The sequence below is a fragment of the Nelusetta ayraudi genome, unplaced genomic scaffold (genome assembly GCF_046127955.1).
Source record: "Nelusetta ayraudi isolate G7.1 ecotype Tasmania unplaced genomic scaffold, CSIRO-AGI_Nayr_v1 ptg000026l, whole genome shotgun sequence".
NCBI classification, from domain to species: domain Eukaryota; kingdom Metazoa; phylum Chordata; class Actinopteri; order Tetraodontiformes; family Monacanthidae; genus Nelusetta; species Nelusetta ayraudi.
The window spans coordinates 2,964,845-2,985,549 of record NW_027466076.1 but is presented as its reverse complement, the minus strand read 5'-3'; the positions used below and the strand labels follow the sequence as shown (position 1 = coordinate 2,985,549).

Genomic DNA, 20,705 nt, shown 5'->3' with positions numbered 1-20,705 from the left:
CCTGACCTATGACCTCCCCTCCGGGAGGCAGGAATCAATGGAGTTGAGCACTGAGGAGCTCCGCAGCCATGTGACCCGATCGCCTTGAAAGGGGAGGGGTGGCGGCGGGGTGAGAGCTTTGCCCGACCTGGAAAACAATTGGCTATTAGAGCAGATGAGAGACGAGAGACGAGAGATAAACTCCTGTTTCACTGTGGATGGATGGGATTGAATTTCACAGCAGCACTTATGAGGAGCCTGGATGGATGGAAGGATGGAAGGATGGACGGGTGGATGGATGGTGGCTATATATATATATATATATATATATATATACATATATATATATATATATGTATATATATATATATATATATATATATATATAAATATATATATATATATATATATATATGAATATCGATATATATATATATATACATATATATATATATGAATATAATATCAATATATAGTCTCGCAGTAACGCAGCACGCGTGGACATCAAACGCCAGCTGACACGGTGTTGTTGCACCCTCTGTTGGTCATTCCAGGTAGTTCATGAAAGAACTTTGTCCACATAAGACAGACCTGTGTGCCTGATAGTTACATGTCGCCCCAGCCAACTTGCCTACTATGCATGTTTATTTTGAATAATAAACAGAAAGCCGTCCTCAAGGACTTACTTCTGGTCATTATTTATGTTGCAAACACATATTTTGAATGCCTTTGGCAGACTTCAAATGAGCCATTTTAATTGCGATTAACCCCCGGATTGGAGTGCGATTAATCGCAATTAAAAACATTAATCAATGCCCAGCATTAATGAATACATATATATATATATATGTACATATAAATATTTATAGTATGACGACCTCTCCTCTGACCTTTCATGGCGACCTCTGACCTTTCTCTCTTTCCACAGCCATGGGGGTCCTTATGTCCAAGAAGCAGCAGGTGGAGAAGGTGCAGAAGTGCACATCTGTCATCTCTGCCTTCCAAGCCGGCGTCAAAGACCGGCAGGTGGTCACCAAGCGGGTGGAGGAGGAGGCCACGGAGGAGGCAGGCACCTCCCAGGAGAAGAAGAGCGAGGAGGTGCAGAAGGAGGAGGAGGAGGAGGATGAGGAAGACAAGGAGGAGAAGGAGGGGGAGGAGGGCAGCACCGGCCCATCCACCTCCCAGCAGGGGGCAGCGGCCAGCAGGGACGAGTGCAAGGTCAACCAGGAGGCCTGGTCCCGCCTGCGGGACGGCAAAGGGGTGGAGCCAGAGGAGCTGGACAAGAGCCACCAGCTGACACCACCTGCCTTCGTCCGGCCCAAGAGGGAGGCTGACGACGACCAGCCGCTGGAGGTGGAGCTCAACACCAGGGAGCAGGTAGCCCACGGAGCGGCGCCAGGCACGACACAGGGGATGGGGGCGGGCGGGGCTCACAGCAGACGACCACCAATCAGGACTTGAGATAGAGCCACAGAGAGGAGGAGCCAAGGGGAATGAGGGAATGTGAACAATGTACTTGTGTGTTTGTATGTGTGTGTATGAATGTATGTGTGTAGATGTGAGTATGTTTGTATGTGTGCGCGTGTGGGTATATATGTATGTATGAGTGTGTATGTATGTATATGAGTGTGTATAAGTGTGTATATGTGTGCGCGTGTGACCTTTGACACACAAGGTGACTGCTCCTCAACGCCGCCGCTAGCCGACCAGGCTGGGACTCCACCCACCCGTCACGTGTCGCTGTCTCTGCTCTGTGTCTCGCTAACCCGGTTCGGACTTCAGCCTCCCAGCGACGAGATGTGCGACGTGTGCGAGGTGTGGACGGCCGACGACCTTTACCCCTGCCGGACCTGCACCAGGGTCTTCCACGATGGCTGCCTGCGGGAGCTGGGCTACCTGCGCGCCGAAGCCCTGCAGGAGATGCGAGACACGGCCCACAGCGCCACCGGCTGGAGCTGTTACTACTGTGTGAGTCCGCACATCCGCCAGAATATGTCGTTTGCTTTATTTTGTTTTGTTTTTTTTACCTGCGTCACCCTTCAGTCAATGTGTTTGGGCCATGGAAGTGGATACCTCTGAAATGTTGCAATTTCTTTCCAGTGGCCACTACGGGTACTGCAGCCAAAACCCCCATCTGGCCCAAAAAGCATGTTTTCCCATAGATCGCAATACGAAAAGAAGCTCCTCGAAAACGGCTGACAACTTTGATAAATAACTGTATGACTTTGAATATAGTTTTAAACAAAAAAGTAACCAGGATGTTTTCAGATATCTGTGCACAAAGAGGAAAAGTAATAAAGTTGTCAGAAAAAAATCAATCAAAGTACTGATACCTCAAAAACCGCAGTGCCAATAAAGCGGCAAAACAATGTTTTTCCAGTGGTCACTCAAGGTACTGCAGCCAAAACCCTATACGACCCAAAAAGCATTCTTCCCCTATAGACCGCAATATAAAATAAAACGAAACGCCTGTAAAACGGCTGACACCACAACCTTTGACCTGAAGTGCAGTTTCTAATAAATCTTTCTATTGCAAATTTTTTTTAGTCATAGTCTTTCAGTCTTTCAAAAAGAATTATGAAGGCCAGAAATTGGGCAAAAAAGTTTAATATGCCTAGCAGGACGTCGTACAGCGTTGTACGTTGCTGCTGTGTTTCGGCTTGTTCTGGTTGTCTGATGCGTCCTGCACCCCAGCGGGGGAGCAGTCTGGCGCTGAGCTGCAGGGGAGCAGCGTGGCCTCGGCACATTTCCAGGCAGGTGCTGAAAATACTATTGCGAGGCGGCGGGCTGTGAGCTGATTATCTCCCTTTATGACTCGTTGCGGTGGTTTATTAACGACTTGTTCACAGACACAGAACCCTGCAGCCTTCTGACGTCAATAACAATTTGTTTTGCTGCCTCGCTGCTAAAATGGGACACGGGGAGTTTTTTTCATTTTTATTTCAAGACGTTTGAAGACGCCGTCGCCTGATCGGAGTGTCGTCAAAACGCTCTCCGCGTTTAAAAGCGTTACTAAAAATATCTTTTGTCTTCTGCTCCCCAGACCCTGTCACAGGGTGTTTGTTGGACGGCCGTGAATCTCTTTCAAAAGAGCCCATTTTTAACTTCTACAACAGCATATCTTTGGAATTTTCTTCTTATTTTTAGAATGAGTGACTTTAAAGCGAGGAAAAAAAACAACAGGCTTCTTTGTGAATTCCAAAAGTTTGTTCTCCTCGGGTTCCAGTCCTGACGGAGTCCCACAGAGTAAAACTTCTCCCGTGGGAGAACTTGTGGTCCTGAATGCACCATCACACACGGCTCAATGTTCATTCCATGTCCCCCGTAGGACAATTTGAACCTGCTGCTGACGGAGGAGGAGATGTACAGCCTGGTGGAGACTTTCAAGCAGTGCAAGATCATCCCAGGTCTGTCGTGACATCCAGCACACTGAGGGCAAGCCGTGGTTGGACGGCTTCTCCTCCACAGAACCGAGCGTGACAAAACCCAATGCTTCCCTTTGCAGAGTCCTGTCTGGTGTCTGACGAGCTGCTGCAGTACCGTCACTTCACCTCCAAGCAGCAGTTCGACAAAGACCTGAGCGACGACCAGGAGGAGGAAGTCCTGGCCCAGTTCGCCGCTCTGGATCCGGAGAAGAAGGGTCACATCGAGTGGTCCGACTTCCTCTACTTTGAGTCCCTGGCAGTGTTGAAGAAGCTCCGCACAGAGGTGACTAGATCTTTCTACCACTAGCAGCTGCTGAACGTCAATGTAAAATTGAACGATGTCGATGCTAAGATATATGTACATGGAGGTCCCGCAAGACTTTTTTACTACCGGACATTTTGACTGATAAAGTTGTAAAATTTCCATGACGTCATTCATCGAATTTAAATATTATTAAGAAGTTACCATTCTTTTAAGACAAGTTGTGTTATAACTTTAACGTAACACACTCACATATTTGCACTTGAACCGCAACACAAAACATAATTCTCACAACACATTTTCCCCATGGTTCCTTGTGGCTCTGGGGGCAAATTAAATCTGAACAGTTCACCAGCTGTGCCCTGAACGCACCTTCCTCCTGGTCCAAATGCACTTGAATCGCGTGCCCACCAGTGTGTCATCAAATTGGGCTTTTTCAAGAAACTTCTGACACTCAACTACTGCAACGTTTTTCTTCGGAGTGAAGCTACCGAGGTCATGCATCAAGAGAGACAATAGCCAATTAGTATGGTCACGGTCGGTTGGACTGTGCTCTCTTGGGTTCTGCTCTGCTCTGTGTTGATTTGATGTTGATGGTGAGTTTTGACCAGTGAAGGCAACACACTTGTGACTGGCTGAGGTCAGCAAAGCAAAAGTCTGACATCTTTAAGCCGCGTGTCAGAAAGGGACCTTGCACTATGCTCATTGCCACCAAGTGGTCAGTGGTGTGAATTACAACCTGTCAAAATTCGGCTTTAACATTTTTTCGTTGCCGTTAAAAGAAACAACACAAAACGATAGATAGATAGATAGACCAAACAGTGAGGTATTCCAGAGACGGGAATAAGCAATAACAGGGAGTCTTCCATCAACTCCTTGAACAAACCAAACCAAAGAGTTGGTTGTAGTTGTAGTAGAGCTAGCTGCCTCCTTACCCTGCCACCCCAAAACCCCTTCCCTCCCACACCTCCTTTGTTTGTCCCAGAACTCGCTGGTGCGCCTGCTGACCGCCAAGGAGAGGGACAAGGCGCGGTGCCTCTTCGTCGGACTGGAAAAGGACGGCACCCTCAGCAGAGCCGAGTGCCGGCAGGCTCAGCAGTCCTGGTTCCAACAGCTCAACAAGGACTCGTGCAGTGTGAGGTGAGCCGGCGGATCCAAGCACACTGGTTTAGAGTGTCCCTGAGACTGGGAGGTTTGTGGGCTACATACCCGGCCTGGTCGTTCCAAAGACTAAAAAATATGGTACCCATAGCGTCCCTGCTCAGCGCTCAGTATTAGTAGGATGGACTTCAGGGAGGGGTCGAATGCCGAGGATAAATTTCACATCCTTCAGAATGTGACAATCAGCGGGAGGTTGACTTTCCACAATGCATGCTGGCCGTACGTAAAAAGATGGGAAGAGTCATGGTGTCGTCACTCAGTGGCTCTGGCCTAGTGGATGAGTTCACAGTCAGCGGTCCGTTTTTAAAACCAGAAGACTCCATACGTGATGGGTGGTGCCAGAGGAGGTGGGCAGTGATTGGAGCGTGAGTCTAGTGTGCGACAGCCTCCCCCCCGCCCCTGGAACTCCGCCAACCTTTTGTCATACCGTCAATGATCAGGACACATAAAAATTTGTGCGTCCTCAAAAGACGAAGGTCAATCATCAACCTCCTGTCTGACTATGAACCGTCTCCTTCCTGTGTCCTCACCACAGCATCAGTCACGTGGGAGCCATGTGTGAGAGCAGCCCAACCAGCTCCGGCAGCGAGCAGAGCAAGACGGAGGAAAACAGGTTTGTGGCCTGTGGGTGTGGTGTGAGATTTCAGCTACTGCTGAAAGTGAAACCTTTGGCAGCATTGTCAGTGTTTCCTCTGGATTTTATGCGTTTAATTTTTTTTTTAGCGATACAGAAATACAGCCATGTTTGTCGCTAATGTCCGACTATAGTTAAATAGTAAAAATGAGAAAACCGCCACGGGACACATTTCACGCCAACACCAGCAGTTCCTCAAGAAGAACAGAGAGACGCTGGCGTGACGCGAGTCTGTTTGATGAGTTTGCTACAAATTAATGAGTCTTTTTCGCCGTCGCAGGCTGGTGACCTGGGCAGACTTTCTGAGGGAGAGCGCCATCTACATTTTGGCCGCGCGCCCCAACAGCTCTGCCGTGCACATCCGCCTGCCTCTATAAGTGGGGGAGTCCTGGGACCGGGCGGAGGGAGAGAGCCGACAGCAGCACAAGACACCAGAAAGACAGACCGACCGACTGACTGACCCCCTAACACGCTGGCAGCAGCACCCCCTAGAGACCCTCGGCCAAACAGACACGTCCGTGCAGGCCGGAATGGAGAAGAAGAGGCAGTCATGGGACGATCACAGCGGATGCACAACAACAACAACAACACCGCTCTCCTCCATCAAGGCCACATCCTTCACCATCACACCACCGGGAGGCGCACTCCTCCTCCACCACCACCCCCACATATAGCCAAACAGGAAGGAAAGCTGTCCGCGTGCGTAACCCTCGTCTCCACTAGCAACATAGATGATTCCAAACTTATTTATTCCTGTATACAGTCATTTCTCTCTTGCCGAACGTTCGCTGCAGCTGCAGCGGTGCTGTCAGCTGTCCCCCCCCCCCCCCGGGGGCGGCACACAGAGATTGCCACCATCTACTGCTCCACCCACAGGACAGAGGAGTTGGGGGGCGGGGAGGCTCTGACTTCCTGCTATGCTACAGCTAGCACTGCCACGTGCCCACAGGAAAGCATACCGTAGGGTGTAGAAGTTTGTGTCGTGTTTATGCCATGTGATCAAAGTCTTCTTCTTCATCTTCTTCAGCGTCTTCTTCTTCTTCTTCTTCTTCTTCAATAAAGTATTAAATCCCCGACTGTGTACGAGATTCACGGCACTGGAATAAAATTGCATGGCAGTGGAACAGCGCCCTCTCTCTCCTCTGCACCCTTTTTGACTCGAGTACAAACAAAGTCGAACACTCTCGCAGCATCCAGTCTCCTCGTCGGGTTGATTGCTTCACGTATTCATTGAGCAGGCAGACTGCGTTTCGCTTTTCACACCATGATGTTAACAGAGGGGTCACCAAGGAGGTTTTTGAACACTGATAACGTTGATTCCTCACAAAAATTAACAATGACTTAACTAGGTTGGATACAGATAACATCAATATTCAACACTTTATTTATATTCATCAGATATATAAATATATAAATAAATTTGTCTCTTTTAATCATTTTATTTTTAAGAGCCATTTCCCAATCTATATGAATGCAAGTGTTTTTACGAGAGAATAACAACAGAATACGATTAAATTTTAGACGAAGCTCACCAAGTTGCGCTATTTTTTGAACTGGCCTGTGGGCAATTTGTGGTACTTGGGGGCGCCACCTGGTGCCTGGGGCACTGTTGGTGACCCCTGTGTTAGCGTGACGTTAGCAGTTCAGCAAAGCAGTAAAGTGCATTAAATCAACTTTTATTGTGTTTTTAATTCACTGTGTAACCATCCATCTGCTCGTTACTGCAAATAAAGGAAAACATGGCTGTGACCCAACGGCCACGAGACGTGAGTTCAACCATCTGAAGCTCCCCTGCTGTGTATCAGCAGCTCCAGGCCTTATCTCCTCCGTTGCTCAATTTTTTACCATAAATGTTTTTTGCTAAATCAACATCTGGCAGAGGTTCAGCTGCTTCGGCTAGGAAGCAGCTTTAGGAACGCCATGTGACACAGAGCTCCACCCACTTGCCACAAAGTAGTAAAATAATATCTGAAACGGCTCCTTCCATAAATCAGAAGCTCTGCACACAGATGAGGGAGTGGGAAATATTGTTTTTTGTTGTTGTTTTCTTAAAAGGATGTGTGTCAAGGGCCAGGTCAATGGTTGATTTTGGTTTGTTTTAAACAACCCAGGGCAGAGTTCAATATTTACCTTGGCATAAGGCATAATCACAGTCCCCACAGCTGCAACAAGAATTTGAAAGAGGATTGGCTGATCCGACGAAGGAGGAGGCACAAAAGTTGGGACGAAGCATCGAAGTGCATCGCTGTTTTTGTTGCACATTGACGGTGAAAAAAGATTTATTTCAGACTGAAACTGCAGACAGCTTGTCGTGACTTTTCAACGACTACCAGAGGTGAGCTGCCTGTACTTGAATTCTTGTCATCATCATTATTATTGTTAATATTAATTATTATTATTATTATTATTGATTTGATAGCTCAGAAAACACACTAACGTACCCGGCTGTGCCTGTGTCTGTTCCAGGGAGCCATGTGGACGTTTGTCCTGACCATCAGTCTGCTCTGCTGGGGAACCGCTTCACAGCCCCCGGTTTGGCCGACTGTGACCTGTAGAGACAACAATAACGCCGATGTGGACTGGTGAGGAAACACTAAATAACAGCGTGATGGAACAAGGGTATTTCACACTCCATTTTTTGGAGTGTGAAATACACTTAATTAACTGCCTCCCTTGTGAACCTCAGGTTCATCATATACAAGGCGCCAGCTGTCAAAAGTCGACAGATGGATGGTTTGACATACATTTACATTGATTCGAATGGAGCCACGGAGACACCCAACAATAAGCTCATCAACGACCTGAGAGGCACCCTGGCAAACACCTTGAGGCCACTATTTACCCCTATCAGACAAACGGTGAGATGGGTTAACTTTTATGAGACAGCAACAGAAATGGTGGCATGCCGGGTGGCCACGACCTTCTAACGCAAGCCAACACTTCTTTTTCTTCTCCTTCTTCTTTGTGCACTTTCACAGCCGGCAACTTTTGGATACATCAGCTACAGCGATCAACCTCCAGGCGGCAGCGCTGATCAGATGTTTGGCCATAGCAAAGGTGAACCTGCACACCCGCTCACAGCCACAGCTGGCTGTCAGCCATTCTAAAGGCAAACACTACCACCTCGTGGCAAAGTTGAGCACAGCTTTCCATGTCCCATGGTTTTCAAAATGAAGGAAGGTGGTTGGCTCAGAAACGCAAATCTCACGCAGTGTCAAGGAAAGAAATTGAAGGGTATGACAGCATCAAATCATGCCTAAAGGAACCGTTTCAATGTCCAACAGCCGTCAAGGGTCACAAAACGCAAAGTCCGTCTAAAAAAAAGGGACAATGAGCCAATACTTTGGCTCGTTTATGAAGAACCAGGAGCTGAGTCAGGTGCATAGCTGTAAGTTGAGCTTCCGAAATGGGCTCGAATCGACGTGAGCCGCCATCAGAAAAACTATTTTGAACCATGTTCAGATGTTAGGAGAGGAGAAGCCGTTAGAGGGATGCTAGATAATCCAATTTAAAATGCCAACAGGCAAGAGGCCGGAGGTCACTTCACTTTTTGACAAGTGTTTGTTGTCCACAGGGGTTCTGATGGTAGACAGTCGGAATTACGGAGTCTGGCTGTTGCACAGCACACCACAGTTTCCGTTCAGAAAAAATATGAATACCTTTTGGCCACCCTCTGGGGCAGCTAATGCTCAGACCTTCATCTGCGTCACCCTCCACTACAACCAGTTCGCATATATCGGTAAAGTTTCCTCTCAAAGAAGCGTAAAAGACATGTCGCAACACTGTTCAATCTCTCAATGCCGATTTTGTGCTGCCCACAGGTCAACATCTACAGTACATCAAGGCTTTCCCCTTTGACCATGATATTCCAACCAACTTCCACAGAGACCTGAGGGAAGTTGTCGACGACTGGATAGATCGACAGCCGCCCAGCACCATACCCCTCACCATCAGAGGCAACTCTCGAGTTCGCATATTTGCTAAAAATATGGACAACGAAGCAAGAAGTGAGATGCTGGTCACTACCTTCTTTCCTTTCCCCTTCAGAAAACATAAGTTGGTGAAGCTGCGTCAAACCTCATGGATGTCAAGTCGCTTGGTGGTAGTTGCCCCTAGTCCAAATTGCAGGTTCTCCATGTCTGCACCTTCCCTGCTGCCTCAACGACTCACGGTGGCCCAAATCTCCTACTCTGCTTCTTTCAGACGGAGATCTCTATGTGGCTATTGGGCGACACTTCAACAACGACGTCTTCGCTCAGACGTGGGGGGGGCAGCCGCATCGTGACAAATCCTTCTGCATGACCAACCTGCCTAAACTGTATAATGTCAAAGACATCTCTAACAATGTGGGTGGATGGAAGCCGTCGTGTGACCACTCAAAGTGGTGTGTGCTCGATAGTCAGAACAACCACTGGGTCTGCATCGGCGACGTGAACAGGTCAGAGTCACAGTATTTGAGGCGCGGGGGCGCGCTGTGCATCGAGGACGAGAATGCTAAAACAGTATTTCGGGACTCTGTGGTTGGTTATGAGAATTGCAACACTCCAATCAGCACAGCTTCCTGTGATAGTAGCTCGTCATGAAAACAAACAAACAAACAAAAGAAAAAATGGTTGAGTTCCTGCAGACAACACACACAGTGTTTTTCTTGTGATTTATCTGAATAAAAACACCTTTTGGATAAAAGGACTTTGATTCTTTGTTCACTATTTCTATCTTAGATACAGTGTCTCAACAGTTTTGGTAAAATACTACTTTATGATTCTTTCTCAGGCCTTGTGATATTTTTTAAGCCTATTTATCTCCATCCGCGAGTCCATTGAGATTGTTTACCCAACATTTGCTTTTACTTTGTCTTTTCTTTTATCAATGCCTCTACTGAGGAAGAGGAACTGTCTTTTCATTACGCCTTCATAGGCCCTCATCCCTTGCTGTTGTTTTTTTAATAACTATAATTATCAGCATTGAAATTCAGGACCAAACCCAAAAAAAGTCTGAGGGCATTGGGTATTGTAATATTCCCTGACGTCTCTCTGGATGCTAATTTGACCCCCTGAAAAGGCACCAAAACTCACAAAATTTAGTACACAGATCAAGAGTGGTCAACTAAATCGAAAAATGACAAAAATCTGCTCTGTAGCACCACCTACAAAAAATTTAAATGTCCCTGTTGCCACTAGGAAAGTCTTAGATTGAGAGAATAAAAACTTGTTTGTCTCATTGAGGCTCATAATTCACACGTTGACACTAGTCATTCACTCACATCCTTGTATGTTGCCTCAGTGAAATGTGCAAAAAAGGGGCTTTGCGCGCGCCATCAGGATGGGCAAGGACCAACCAAAAGGAACTCAACCAGGGACTCGACACCGACCCTCTCAAGACCTCCACGTCTCAAAGACCTTAAGCTCCTCCATCAGCCGACACTGCAGCAGAGGACAAGGAGACCAGCTCAGAGACGTTAGCGGAGCCACTAAAGTGCAGGAAATCACCTTTCGCGTCTTTAATTGACTGTGTCACCATCCGTCTGCTCGACACTGCAAATGAAGAAAAACGTAGCTGTGACCCAAAGCCCACGAGACCAGAGTTCAACCATCTGAAGCTCCCCTGCCGCATGTCAACAGCTCCAGGCCTTATCTCCTCCATCGTTCCTGTTTTACCGTAAATGTTTTCTCTGGCAGACAATCAGCTGCTTCAGCTAGTCAGTGGCTTCAGGGACGCTAAAAAAGATTTGTCAAGGACCAGGTCAAAGGTAATTTTGGTTTGCTCAAACAACCCAAGGGCCAGTTCAATATTTACCCTGGCACAGGACATAATCACAGTGCCCACAGCTGCAAAAAGACTGTGAAAGAGGATTGGCTGGTCCGACGAAGGAGGAGGCACAAAAGGTTGGGACGAAGCATCGCAGTGCATCACTGTTTTTGTTGCACATTGACGGTAACAAGTTTTATTTCAGACTGAAAGCTGCAGACAACTTGTTGTGGCTTTTCAACGACTGCCAGGGGTGAGCTGCCTGTGCTTGAATTCTTGTCATCATCATTATCATTATTAATTTGATAGTTCAGACAACACGCTACCGTACCTCGGCTGTGATTGTGTCTCTTCCAGGGAGCCATGTGGACGTTTGTCCTGACTATCAGTCTGCTCTGCTGGGCGTCTGAGGCGGCTGTGACCTGTAAAAACAACAATGACGCTGTAGTGGACTGGTGAGGAAACACAATTACTGAATGATATGACAACCGTTTTTTTTCCAAACTCCCTCCCTTGTGAACCTCAGGTTCATCATATACAAGACCCCTGTTGTCAAAAGTCGACTGCTGACTGGTCTGCAGTACATTTACATGGATTCGACTGGAGCCACGGAGTCGACGCCCAACAATAAGCTCATCAACGACCCGAGGGGCATCCTGGCAAACACCCTAAGGCCACTACTTACCCCCGTCAGACAAATGGTGAGACGGGTGAACTGCTGGGACAGCAACAGATACGATGGTGTTGGTAAACATTGACAGGATAAAGTGGATGTTGGCTGGATCTATTAGAAGTCAGGCCCAGTTCAGCTAAAATGAAAAAGAAAAAGGGATCGGCCTGGGACAAACTAAGCACAATATGAAAAATGTCATTGTCAAACAACACTGTCTGGAGGTGAACAGGTGTCACCAACCTCAAAAGACCCTTATGTGGCATGAAAATCTTTGACTCACACTGCAGCTACACATTTGGAGTAATGCTTCTGCTTCTTTTTTCACTTTTACAGCTACCAACTTTCGGCTATATTAGCTACAGCGATCAACCTCCGGGCTGGAGCGCTGATCAGGAGTTCGGCCACAGCAAAGGTGCAACAGCCACCTGGACATTAGCTTCCACATTTACTGGCACTCCGAGGCCTGTATCCTGTTGAAAAAATAGATGGTTTGACTAGACTGCAGTCACATCTTCAGGACTTCACTTCCACCAAGAAGCGACCATCACTTTTTGACAAGTATTTGTTCTCCACAGGGGTTCTTCTGGTGGACAGTCGGAATTACGGAGTCTGGTTGATGCACAGCACACCACAGTTTCCCTACAGAAGAAATATAAATAACTTTTGGCCACCCTCTGGGGCAGCTAATGCTCAGACCTTCATCTGCGTCACCCTCCCCTACAACCAGTTTGTATACGTTGGTAAATTTTCCACTCAAAGAAGCATAAAAGACATGGAAGTGTCACAACACTGTTAAGACTGTTGATATTGACTTTGTGCTGCCCTTAGGTCTACATCTCCAATATATCAACGCTTTCTCCTTTGACCATGATGTTCCAGCCAACTTCCACAGACAGCTAATTGAAGCTGTTGACTGGAAGAAGCTTGACCCGGTCAGCAGTTTTCAGCAGTTGACTACTGCTGGAAACAATCAATTTCACGCAGTAGCTAAACAGCAGTTACAACAACAAAAGGGTGAGATGTCTATATGTTAAGTTGACATATCCATTGATCTAATTATTCACCCATTAGTGTGTAAGCTTGGAAAGCATTCACATTTTCAGATCATCTTGAACACCAATCTTAAAAAAACAACTCCTTCAGGCTCTTTGTTCTATTTCCTGAATGGGCCTTTCCATTCCAAATGTTTCCCAGGGACTCTTGTAAAATTAATGGATCTGGTTGGCCAGTCCAAAAGAAAGCAATAAACCTTGGACAATGTAAAACAAAACTATACCTGAAACAAGTGAAGTGGGCGTGCTGGAAAGCCGTGCAGGAATTGAAGGGGAGGCAGGACAGGACAGCTTCCGCTCCTTCGTGAAAAAAGAAAAAAATGCAGGTTTAAATAAATCTTTGGCTTTTGGTAATTAAAGAAGCTCCTGTGCCTCCAGGCACATCAAAAGAAATACTAATTAATACTGGCAAATGGTGTTGCAAATTAAAGTGTGAAGGTCTCTCCAAGACCAGGGTTTAAATATGTACACAGGTTTGATGTTTACCGCTAATCCAAATGCAACAAAACATCAAAGCTTTATAATAAATACACATTTAGAAAACAACCTGTAAGACGAGTCGTACAAGGTTCCTTGAAAGAATTTTTATTGTGGGATGTTCTTTCAGATGGAGATCTCTACGTCACTATCGGACGACTGATCGGCAGTGATGTATTCGCTCAGACATGGGGAGGCCAGCGTGATCGTTCCAGATCCTACTGTGTGACGAACCTGCCAAAAGTGTACAACGTGAAAAGTATTCATACTAGTGTGGGTGATTGGAAGCCGTCCTGTGACCACTCCAAGTGGTGTGTGGCTAAAAATCAAAATAACAACTGGGTCTGCATTGTCGATGTGAACAGGGCACCAACCCAGTACAGAAGAAGAGGAGGGGCACTTTGCCTTCAGAATGCAATTATTAAAAGAAATTTTTATAATTTTGTCGGGGGAAATGAAGATTGTAACGTTCCAGTTACCACAGATCCTTGCAACACTCGATCAACAATTGCCTAAATAGCACTCATCTAGCAGGATTGTTCACAAGTTGTATTTTTAATATAAACAAGGCTAAGATGTTAAACAGAAGTTAGCTGAAACTAAATCATTTGTCATCATTATATTGATAATCCCCAGGGGAAATTACCAACTTGTACCATTAAATACCACAAATGATTCCAAAACACGGGACGAGGTGTTGACATCCTTTGTGCAGTACATCAGTAAAGGATACCTCGTTATCAGAATGGCAGCCATGTGATTTACTAACAAATGAGCAAGAGGGTTGTACGACCAGTGAACAAGTGTTGTATTGTGCTTTTATGAGAACTGGGAGCGACAAACTGAATCTCGTATGAGAAATAAAATTTTCTGAATTGGAATTTTGCATTTGTTTTTTAACTGATGACAGATTCTAATGGAATTCTTGCAAGGAAAAAAAGTCAAGGATAAAATGCTCCCCCTTTACTGTACTCACCAATAACAGTACTTAACGAATGAAAGGCAGTGGAAAGTTTATTTCATATCCAGTTAAACACAAATACATTGCAAACACGCATGTGATTGACAAGGCACATGAATACACTCAAGCTAATGCAATAAAGGCTGTGCAAAGTGTCCATGATGGCTAGACACCTGGCCAATGCTGCGTAGCTGAACTTCAAGGTTGGTGAGCTGGTGGTCAGGGTTGCTAAACCCATAACTGACATTGATCTGGACTTGTTGAGCTAATGAGTGAACCCTAGGCCTTTAAACCCCTTGCTCGGCTTTAAAAGATCATGGCCGATCACCTGGCTGAAATGGTGGAACCAGATCCTGTGGTGGGTGACACCCCTGCTGATCTTGTGATTCTGATCCTACGAGTGAATGAGCCATTCCTTTTTTTGGATAAACCGCCAGATGAAGTTGGTGGCCTGGATTCTGCGGCTGATGTCGTGGAGCTGGGAGTCCAGGTGGATGACCCAGTAGCTGAGGTGGACGAAACCCCAGCGGAAGTTGTAGAATTGGATCCGGCGGTGGTGGAATCAGTGGCTGAAGCCGTTGACTCCACTGTGGGCAATGTGCTGGACCCCATCGTGGAGAACCCCGTGGCTGACATTGTAGAACTTGATCCTACAGTAGATGTGCCAATAGCCGTTGTGGGTGGCCCACCACAACCAGGGGGAGATGTCATGGAGCTTGTTGTTGAGGCAGCGGTTGCTGTGGTAGAACCTCCAGTGCACCCGACTGTGGCTGAACCTACTGCAGAGTTGGTTGAGGAAGATCCCTGTGTTGAAGATCTTGAGGCCATCGTGGATGAACTTTGAGGCAACGTTGCAGCGGTAGATGACGGAACAGCTGATGTTGTGGACACAGACGCCATCATGGATTTGCTAGTAGCCATGGTAGATGAACTCTGAGCTGATGTCACGGACGTGGGAATCCCTGTGGATGACCCAGCAGCTGAGGTGGATGAAACCCCAGCGGAAGTTGTCGAACTGGATCCGGCAGTGGTGGAATCAGTGGCTGAAGCCGTTGACTCCACTGTGGGCAATGTGCTGGACCCCATCGTGGAGAACCCCGTGGCTGACATTGTAGAACTTGATCCTACAGTAGATGTGCCAATAGCCGTTGTGGGTGGCCCACCACAACCAGGGGGAGATGTCATGGAGCTTGTTGTTGAGGCAGCAGTTGCTGTGGTAGAACCTCCAGTGCACCCGACTGTGGCTGAACCTACAGCAGCGTTGGTTGAGGAAGATCCCTGTGTTGAAGATCTTGAGGCCATCGTGGAAGCGGTAGATGACGGAACAGCTGATGTTGTGGACACAGACGCCATCATGGATTTGCTAGTAGCCATGGTAGATGAACTCTGAGCTGATGTCACGGCACTGGGAATCCAGGTGGATGACCCGGTAGCTGAGGTGGACGAAACCCCAGCGGAAGTTGTAGACCTGGATCCGGCAGTGGTGGAATCAGTGGCTGAAGCTGTTGACTCCACTGTGGGCAATGTGCTGGACCCCATCGTGGATGAGCCAGTGGCTGTAGTGGAGAACCCCGTGGCTGACATTGTAGAACTTGATCCTACAGTAGATGTGCCAATAGCCGTTGTGGGTGGCCCACCACAACCAGGGGGAGATGTCATGGAGGCAGCAGTTGCTGTGGTAGAACCTCCAGTGCACCCTACTGTGGCTGAACCTACTGCAGAGTTGGTTGAGGAAGATCCCTGTGTTGAAGATCTTGAGGCCATCGTGGATGAACTTTGAGGCAACGTTGCAGCGGTAGATGACGGAACAGCTGATGTTGTGGACAGAGACGCCATCATGGATTTGCTAGTAGCCATGGTAGATGAACTCTGAGCTGATGTCACGGCGCTGGGAATCCAAGTGGATGACCCAGCAGCTGAGGTGGACGAAACCCCAGCGGAAGTTGTAGAACTGGATCCGGCAGTGGTGGAATCAGTGGCTGAAGCCGTTGACTCCACTGTGGGCAATGTGCTGGACCCCATCGTGGAGAACCCCGTGGCTGACATTGTAGAACTTGATCCTACAGTAGATGTGCCAATAGCCGTTGTGGGTGGCCCACCACAACCAGGGGGAGATGTCATGGAGCTTGTTGTTGAGGCAGCGGTTGCTGTGGTAGAACCTCCAGTGCACCCGACTGTGGCTGAACCTACTGCAGAGTTGGTTGAGGAAGATCCCTGTGTTGAAGATCTTGAGGCCATCGTGGATGAACTTTGAGGCAACGTTGCAGCGGTAGATGACGGAACAGCTGATGTTGTGGACACCGACGCCATCATGGATTTGCTAGTAGCCATGGTAGATGAACTCTGAGCTGATGTCACGGCGCTGGGAATCCAGGTGGACGAAACCCCAGCGGAAGTTGTCGAACTGGATCCGGCAGTGGTGGAATCAGTGGCTGAAGCCGTTGACTCCACTGTGGGCAATGTGCTGGACCCCATCGTGGATGAGCCAGTGGCTGTAGTGGAGAACCCCGTGGCTGACATTGTAGAACTTGATCCTACAGTAGATGTGCCAATAGCCGTTGTGGGTGGCCCACCACAACCAGGGGGAGATGTCATGGAGGCAGCAGTTGCTGTGGTAGAACCTCCAGTGCACCCTACTGTGGCTGAACCTACTGCAGAGTTGGTTGAGGAAGATCCCTGTGTTGAAGATCTTGAGGCCATCGTGGATGAACTTTGAGGCAACGTTGCAGCGGTAGATGACGGAACAGCTGATGTTGTGGACACAGACGCCATCATGGATTTGCTAGTAGCCATGGTAGATGAACTCTGAGCTGATGTCACGGCGCTGGGAATCCAAGTGGATGACCCAGCAGCTGAGGTGGACGAAACCCCAGCGGAAGTTGTAGAACTGGATCCGGCAGTGGTGGAATCAGTGGCTGAAGCCGTTGACTCCACTGTGGGCAATGTGCTGGACCCCATCGTGGATGAGCCAGTGGCTGTAGTGGAGAACCCCGTGGCTGACATTGTAGAACTTGATCCTACAGTAGATGTGCCAATAGCCGTTGTGGGTGGCCCACCACAACCAGGGGGAGATGTCATGGAGCTTGTTGTTGAGGCAGCGGTTGCTGTGGTAGAACCTCCAGTGCACCCGACTGTGGCTGAACCTACTGCAGAGTTGGTTGAGGAAGATCCCTGTGTTGAAGATCTTGAGGCCATCGTGGATGAACTTTGAGGCAACGTTGCAGCGGTAGATGACGGAACAGCTGATGTCGTGGACACAGACGCCATCATGGATTTGCTAGTAGCCATGGTAGATGAACTCTGAGCTGATGTCACGGCGCTGGGAATCCCTGTGGATGACCCAGCAGCTGAGGTGGACGAAACCCCAGCGGAAGTTGTCGAACTGGATCCGGCAGTGGTGGAATCAGTGGCTGAAGCCGTTGACTCCACTGTGGGCAATGTGCTGGACCCCATCGTGGAGAACCCCGCGGCTGACATTGTAGAACTTGATCCTACAGTAGATGTGCCAATAGCCGTTGTGGGTGGCCCACCACAACCAGGGGGAGATGTCATGGAGCTTGTTGTTGAGGCAGCGGTTGCTGTGGTAGAACCTCCAGTGCACCCGACTGTGGCTGAACCTACAGCAGCGTTGGTTGAGGAAGATCCCTGTGTTGAAGATCTTGAGGCCATCGTGGAAGCGGTAGATGACGGAACAGCTGATGTTGTGGACACAGACGCCATCATGGATTTGCTAGTAGCCATGGTAGATGAACTCTGAGCTGATGTCACGGCACTGGGAATCCAGGTGGATGACCCGGTAGCTGAGGTGGACGAAACCCCAGCGGAAGTTGTAGACCTGGATCCGGCAGTGGTGGAATCAGTGGCTGAAGCTGTTGACTCCACTGTGGGCAATGTGCTGGACCCCATCGTGGCTGAGCCAGTGGCTGTAGTGGAGAACCCCGTGGCTGACATTGTAGAACTTGATCCTACAGTAGATGTGCCAATAGCCGTTGTGGGTGGCCCACCACAACCAGGGGGAGATGTCATGGAGGCAGCAGTTGCTGTGGTAGAACCTCCAGTGCACCCTACTGTGGCTGAACCTACTGCAGAGTTGGTTGAGGAAGATCCCTGTGTTGAAGATCTTGAGGCCATCGTGGATGAACTTTGAGGCAACGTTGCAGCGGTAGATGACGGAACAGCTGATGTTGTGGACAGAGACGCCATCATGGATTTGCTAGTAGCCATGGTAGATGAACTCTGAGCTGATGTCACGGCGCTGGGAATCCAAGTGGATGACCCAGCAGCTGAGGTGGACGAAACCCCAGCGGAAGTTGTAGAACTGGATCCGGCAGTGGTGGAATCAGTGGCTGAAGCCGTTGACTCCACTGTGGGCAATGTGCTGGACCCCATCGTGGAGAACCCCGTGGCTGACATTGTAGAACTTGATCCTACAGTAGATGTGCCAATAGCCGTTGTGGGTGGCCCACCACAACCAGGGGGAGATGTCATGGAGCTTGTTGTTGAGGCAGCGGTTGCTGTGGTAGAACCTCCAGTGCACCCGACTGTGGCTGAACCTACTGCAGAGTTGGTTGAGGAAGATCCCTGTGTTGAAGATCTTGAGGCCATCGTGGATGAACTTTGAGGCAACGTTGCAGCGGTAGATGACGGAACAGCTGATGTTGTGGACACAGACGCCATCATGGATTTGCTAGTAGCCATGGTAGATGAACTCTGAGCTGATGTCACGGCGCTGGGAATCCAGGTGGACGAAACCCCAGCGGAAGTTGTCGAACTGGATCCGGCAGTGGTGGAATCAGTGGCTGAAGCCGTTGACTCCACTGTGGGCAATGTGCTGGACCCCATCGTGGATGAGCCAGTGGCTGTAGTGGAGAACCCCGTGGCTGACATTGTAGAACTTGATCCTACAGTAGATGTGCCAATAGCCGTTGTGGGTGGCCCACCACAACCAGGGGGAGATGTCATGGCGGCAGCAGTTGCTGTGGTAGAACCTCCAGTGCACCCTACTGTGGCTGAACCTACTGCAGAGTTGGTTGAGGAAGATCCCTGTGTTGAAGATCTTGAGGCCATCGTGGATGAACTTTGAGGCAACGTTGCAGCGGTAGATGACGGAACAGCTGATGTTGTGGACACAGACGCCATCATGGATTTGCTAGTAGCCATGGTAGATGAACTCTGAGCTGATGTCACGGCGCTGGGAATCCAAGTGGATGACCCAGCAGCTGAGCTGGACGAAACCCCAGCGGAAGTTGTAGAACTGGATCCGGCAGTGGTGGAATCAGTGGCTGAAGCCGTTGACTCCACTGTGGGCAATGTGCTGGACCCCATCGTGGATGAGCCAGTGGCTGTAGTGGAGAACCCCGTGGCTGACATTGTAGAACTTGATCCTACAGTAGATGTGCCAATAGCCGTTGTGGGTGGCCCACCACAACCAGGGGGAGATGTCATGGAGCTTGTTGTTGAGGCAGCGGTTGCTGTGGTAGAACCTCCAGTGCACCCGACTGTGGCTGAACCTACTGCAGAGTTGGTTGAGGAAGATCCCTGTGTTGAAGATCTTGAGGCCATCGTGGATGAACTTTGAGGCAACGTTGCAGCGGTAGATGACGGAACAGCTGATGTCGTGGACACAGACGCCATCATGGATTTGCTAGTAGCCATGGTAGATGAACTCTGAGCTGATGTCACGGCGCTGGGAATCCCTGTGGATGACCCAGCAGCTGAGGTGGACGAAACCCCAGCGGAAGTTGTCGAACTGGAGCCGGCAGTGGTGGAATCAGTGGCTGAAGCCGTTGACTCCACTGTGGGCAATGTGCTGGACCCCATCGTGGAGAACCCCGCGGCTGACATTGTAGAACTTGATCCTACAGTAGATGTGCCAATAGCCGTTGTGGGTGGCCCACCACAACCAGGGGGAGATGTCATGGAGCTTGTTGTTGAGGCAGCGGTTGCTGTGGTAGAACCTCCAGTGCACCCGACTGTGGCTGAACCTACAGCAGCGTTGGTTGAGGAAGATCCCTGTGTTGAAGATCTTGAGGCCATCGTGGAAGCGGTAGATGACGGAACAGCTGATGTTGTGGACACAGACGCCATCATGGATTTGCTAGTAGCCATGGTAGATGAACTCTGAGCTGATGTCACGGCGCTGGGAATCCAGGTGGATGACCCGGTAGCTGAGGTGGACGAAACCCCAGCGGAAGTTGTAGACCTGGATCCGGCAGTGGTGGAATCAGTGGCTGAAGCTGTTGACTCCACTGTGGGCAATGTGCTGGACCCCATCGTGGATGAGCCAGTGGCTGTAGTGGAGAACCCCGTGGCTGACATTGTAGAACTTGATCC

At 48.8% G+C, this 20,705-nt stretch overlaps 3 protein-coding genes across 5 annotated transcripts; all 3 read left to right on the top strand.

The window, feature by feature from the left end:
- The first annotated feature begins 909 nt into the window (after positions 1-909).
- Positions 910-6,590, top strand: phf24 (PHD finger protein 24). The gene is made up of 7 exons (XM_076029041.1): positions 910-1,356; positions 1,762-1,947; positions 3,308-3,386; positions 3,485-3,687; positions 4,652-4,806; positions 5,363-5,440; positions 5,742-6,590. The coding sequence occupies exons 1-7, from the start codon at positions 910-912 to the stop codon at positions 5,836-5,838; spliced, it is 1,245 nt and encodes a 414-aa protein (XP_075885156.1). The 3' UTR covers positions 5,839-6,590.
- A 984-nt stretch (positions 6,591-7,574) lies between these two features.
- LOC142890187 (plancitoxin-1-like) lies at positions 7,575-10,147 on the top strand. Of its 2 annotated transcripts, XM_076029042.1 has the most exons (7): positions 7,585-7,796; positions 7,928-8,043; positions 8,148-8,319; positions 8,440-8,518; positions 9,036-9,200; positions 9,283-9,468; positions 9,665-10,147. In XM_076029042.1, the coding sequence occupies exons 2-7, from the start codon at positions 7,934-7,936 to the stop codon at positions 10,042-10,044; spliced, it is 1,092 nt and encodes a 363-aa protein (XP_075885157.1). In that variant the 5' UTR covers positions 7,585-7,796; positions 7,928-7,933; the 3' UTR covers positions 10,045-10,147. The 2 variants fall into 2 exon arrangements, with proteins under 2 accessions (XP_075885158.1, XP_075885157.1); XM_076029043.1 differs by lacking the exon at positions 9,036-9,200 and having other exon boundaries at positions 7,575-7,796.
- Positions 10,148-11,263: 1,116 nt separating this feature from the next.
- LOC142890188 (deoxyribonuclease-2-beta-like) lies at positions 11,264-14,030 on the top strand. Of its 2 annotated transcripts, XM_076029046.1 has the most exons (8): positions 11,264-11,346; positions 11,415-11,462; positions 11,567-11,664; positions 11,736-11,910; positions 12,216-12,294; positions 12,458-12,622; positions 12,711-12,896; positions 13,542-14,030. In XM_076029046.1, the coding sequence occupies exons 3-8, from the start codon at positions 11,573-11,575 to the stop codon at positions 13,925-13,927; spliced, it is 1,083 nt and encodes a 360-aa protein (XP_075885161.1). In that variant the 5' UTR covers positions 11,264-11,346; positions 11,415-11,462; positions 11,567-11,572; the 3' UTR covers positions 13,928-14,030. The 2 variants fall into 2 exon arrangements, with proteins under 2 accessions (XP_075885161.1, XP_075885160.1); XM_076029045.1 differs by having other exon boundaries at positions 11,305-11,462.
- Positions 14,031-20,705: the final 6,675 nt, after the last annotated feature.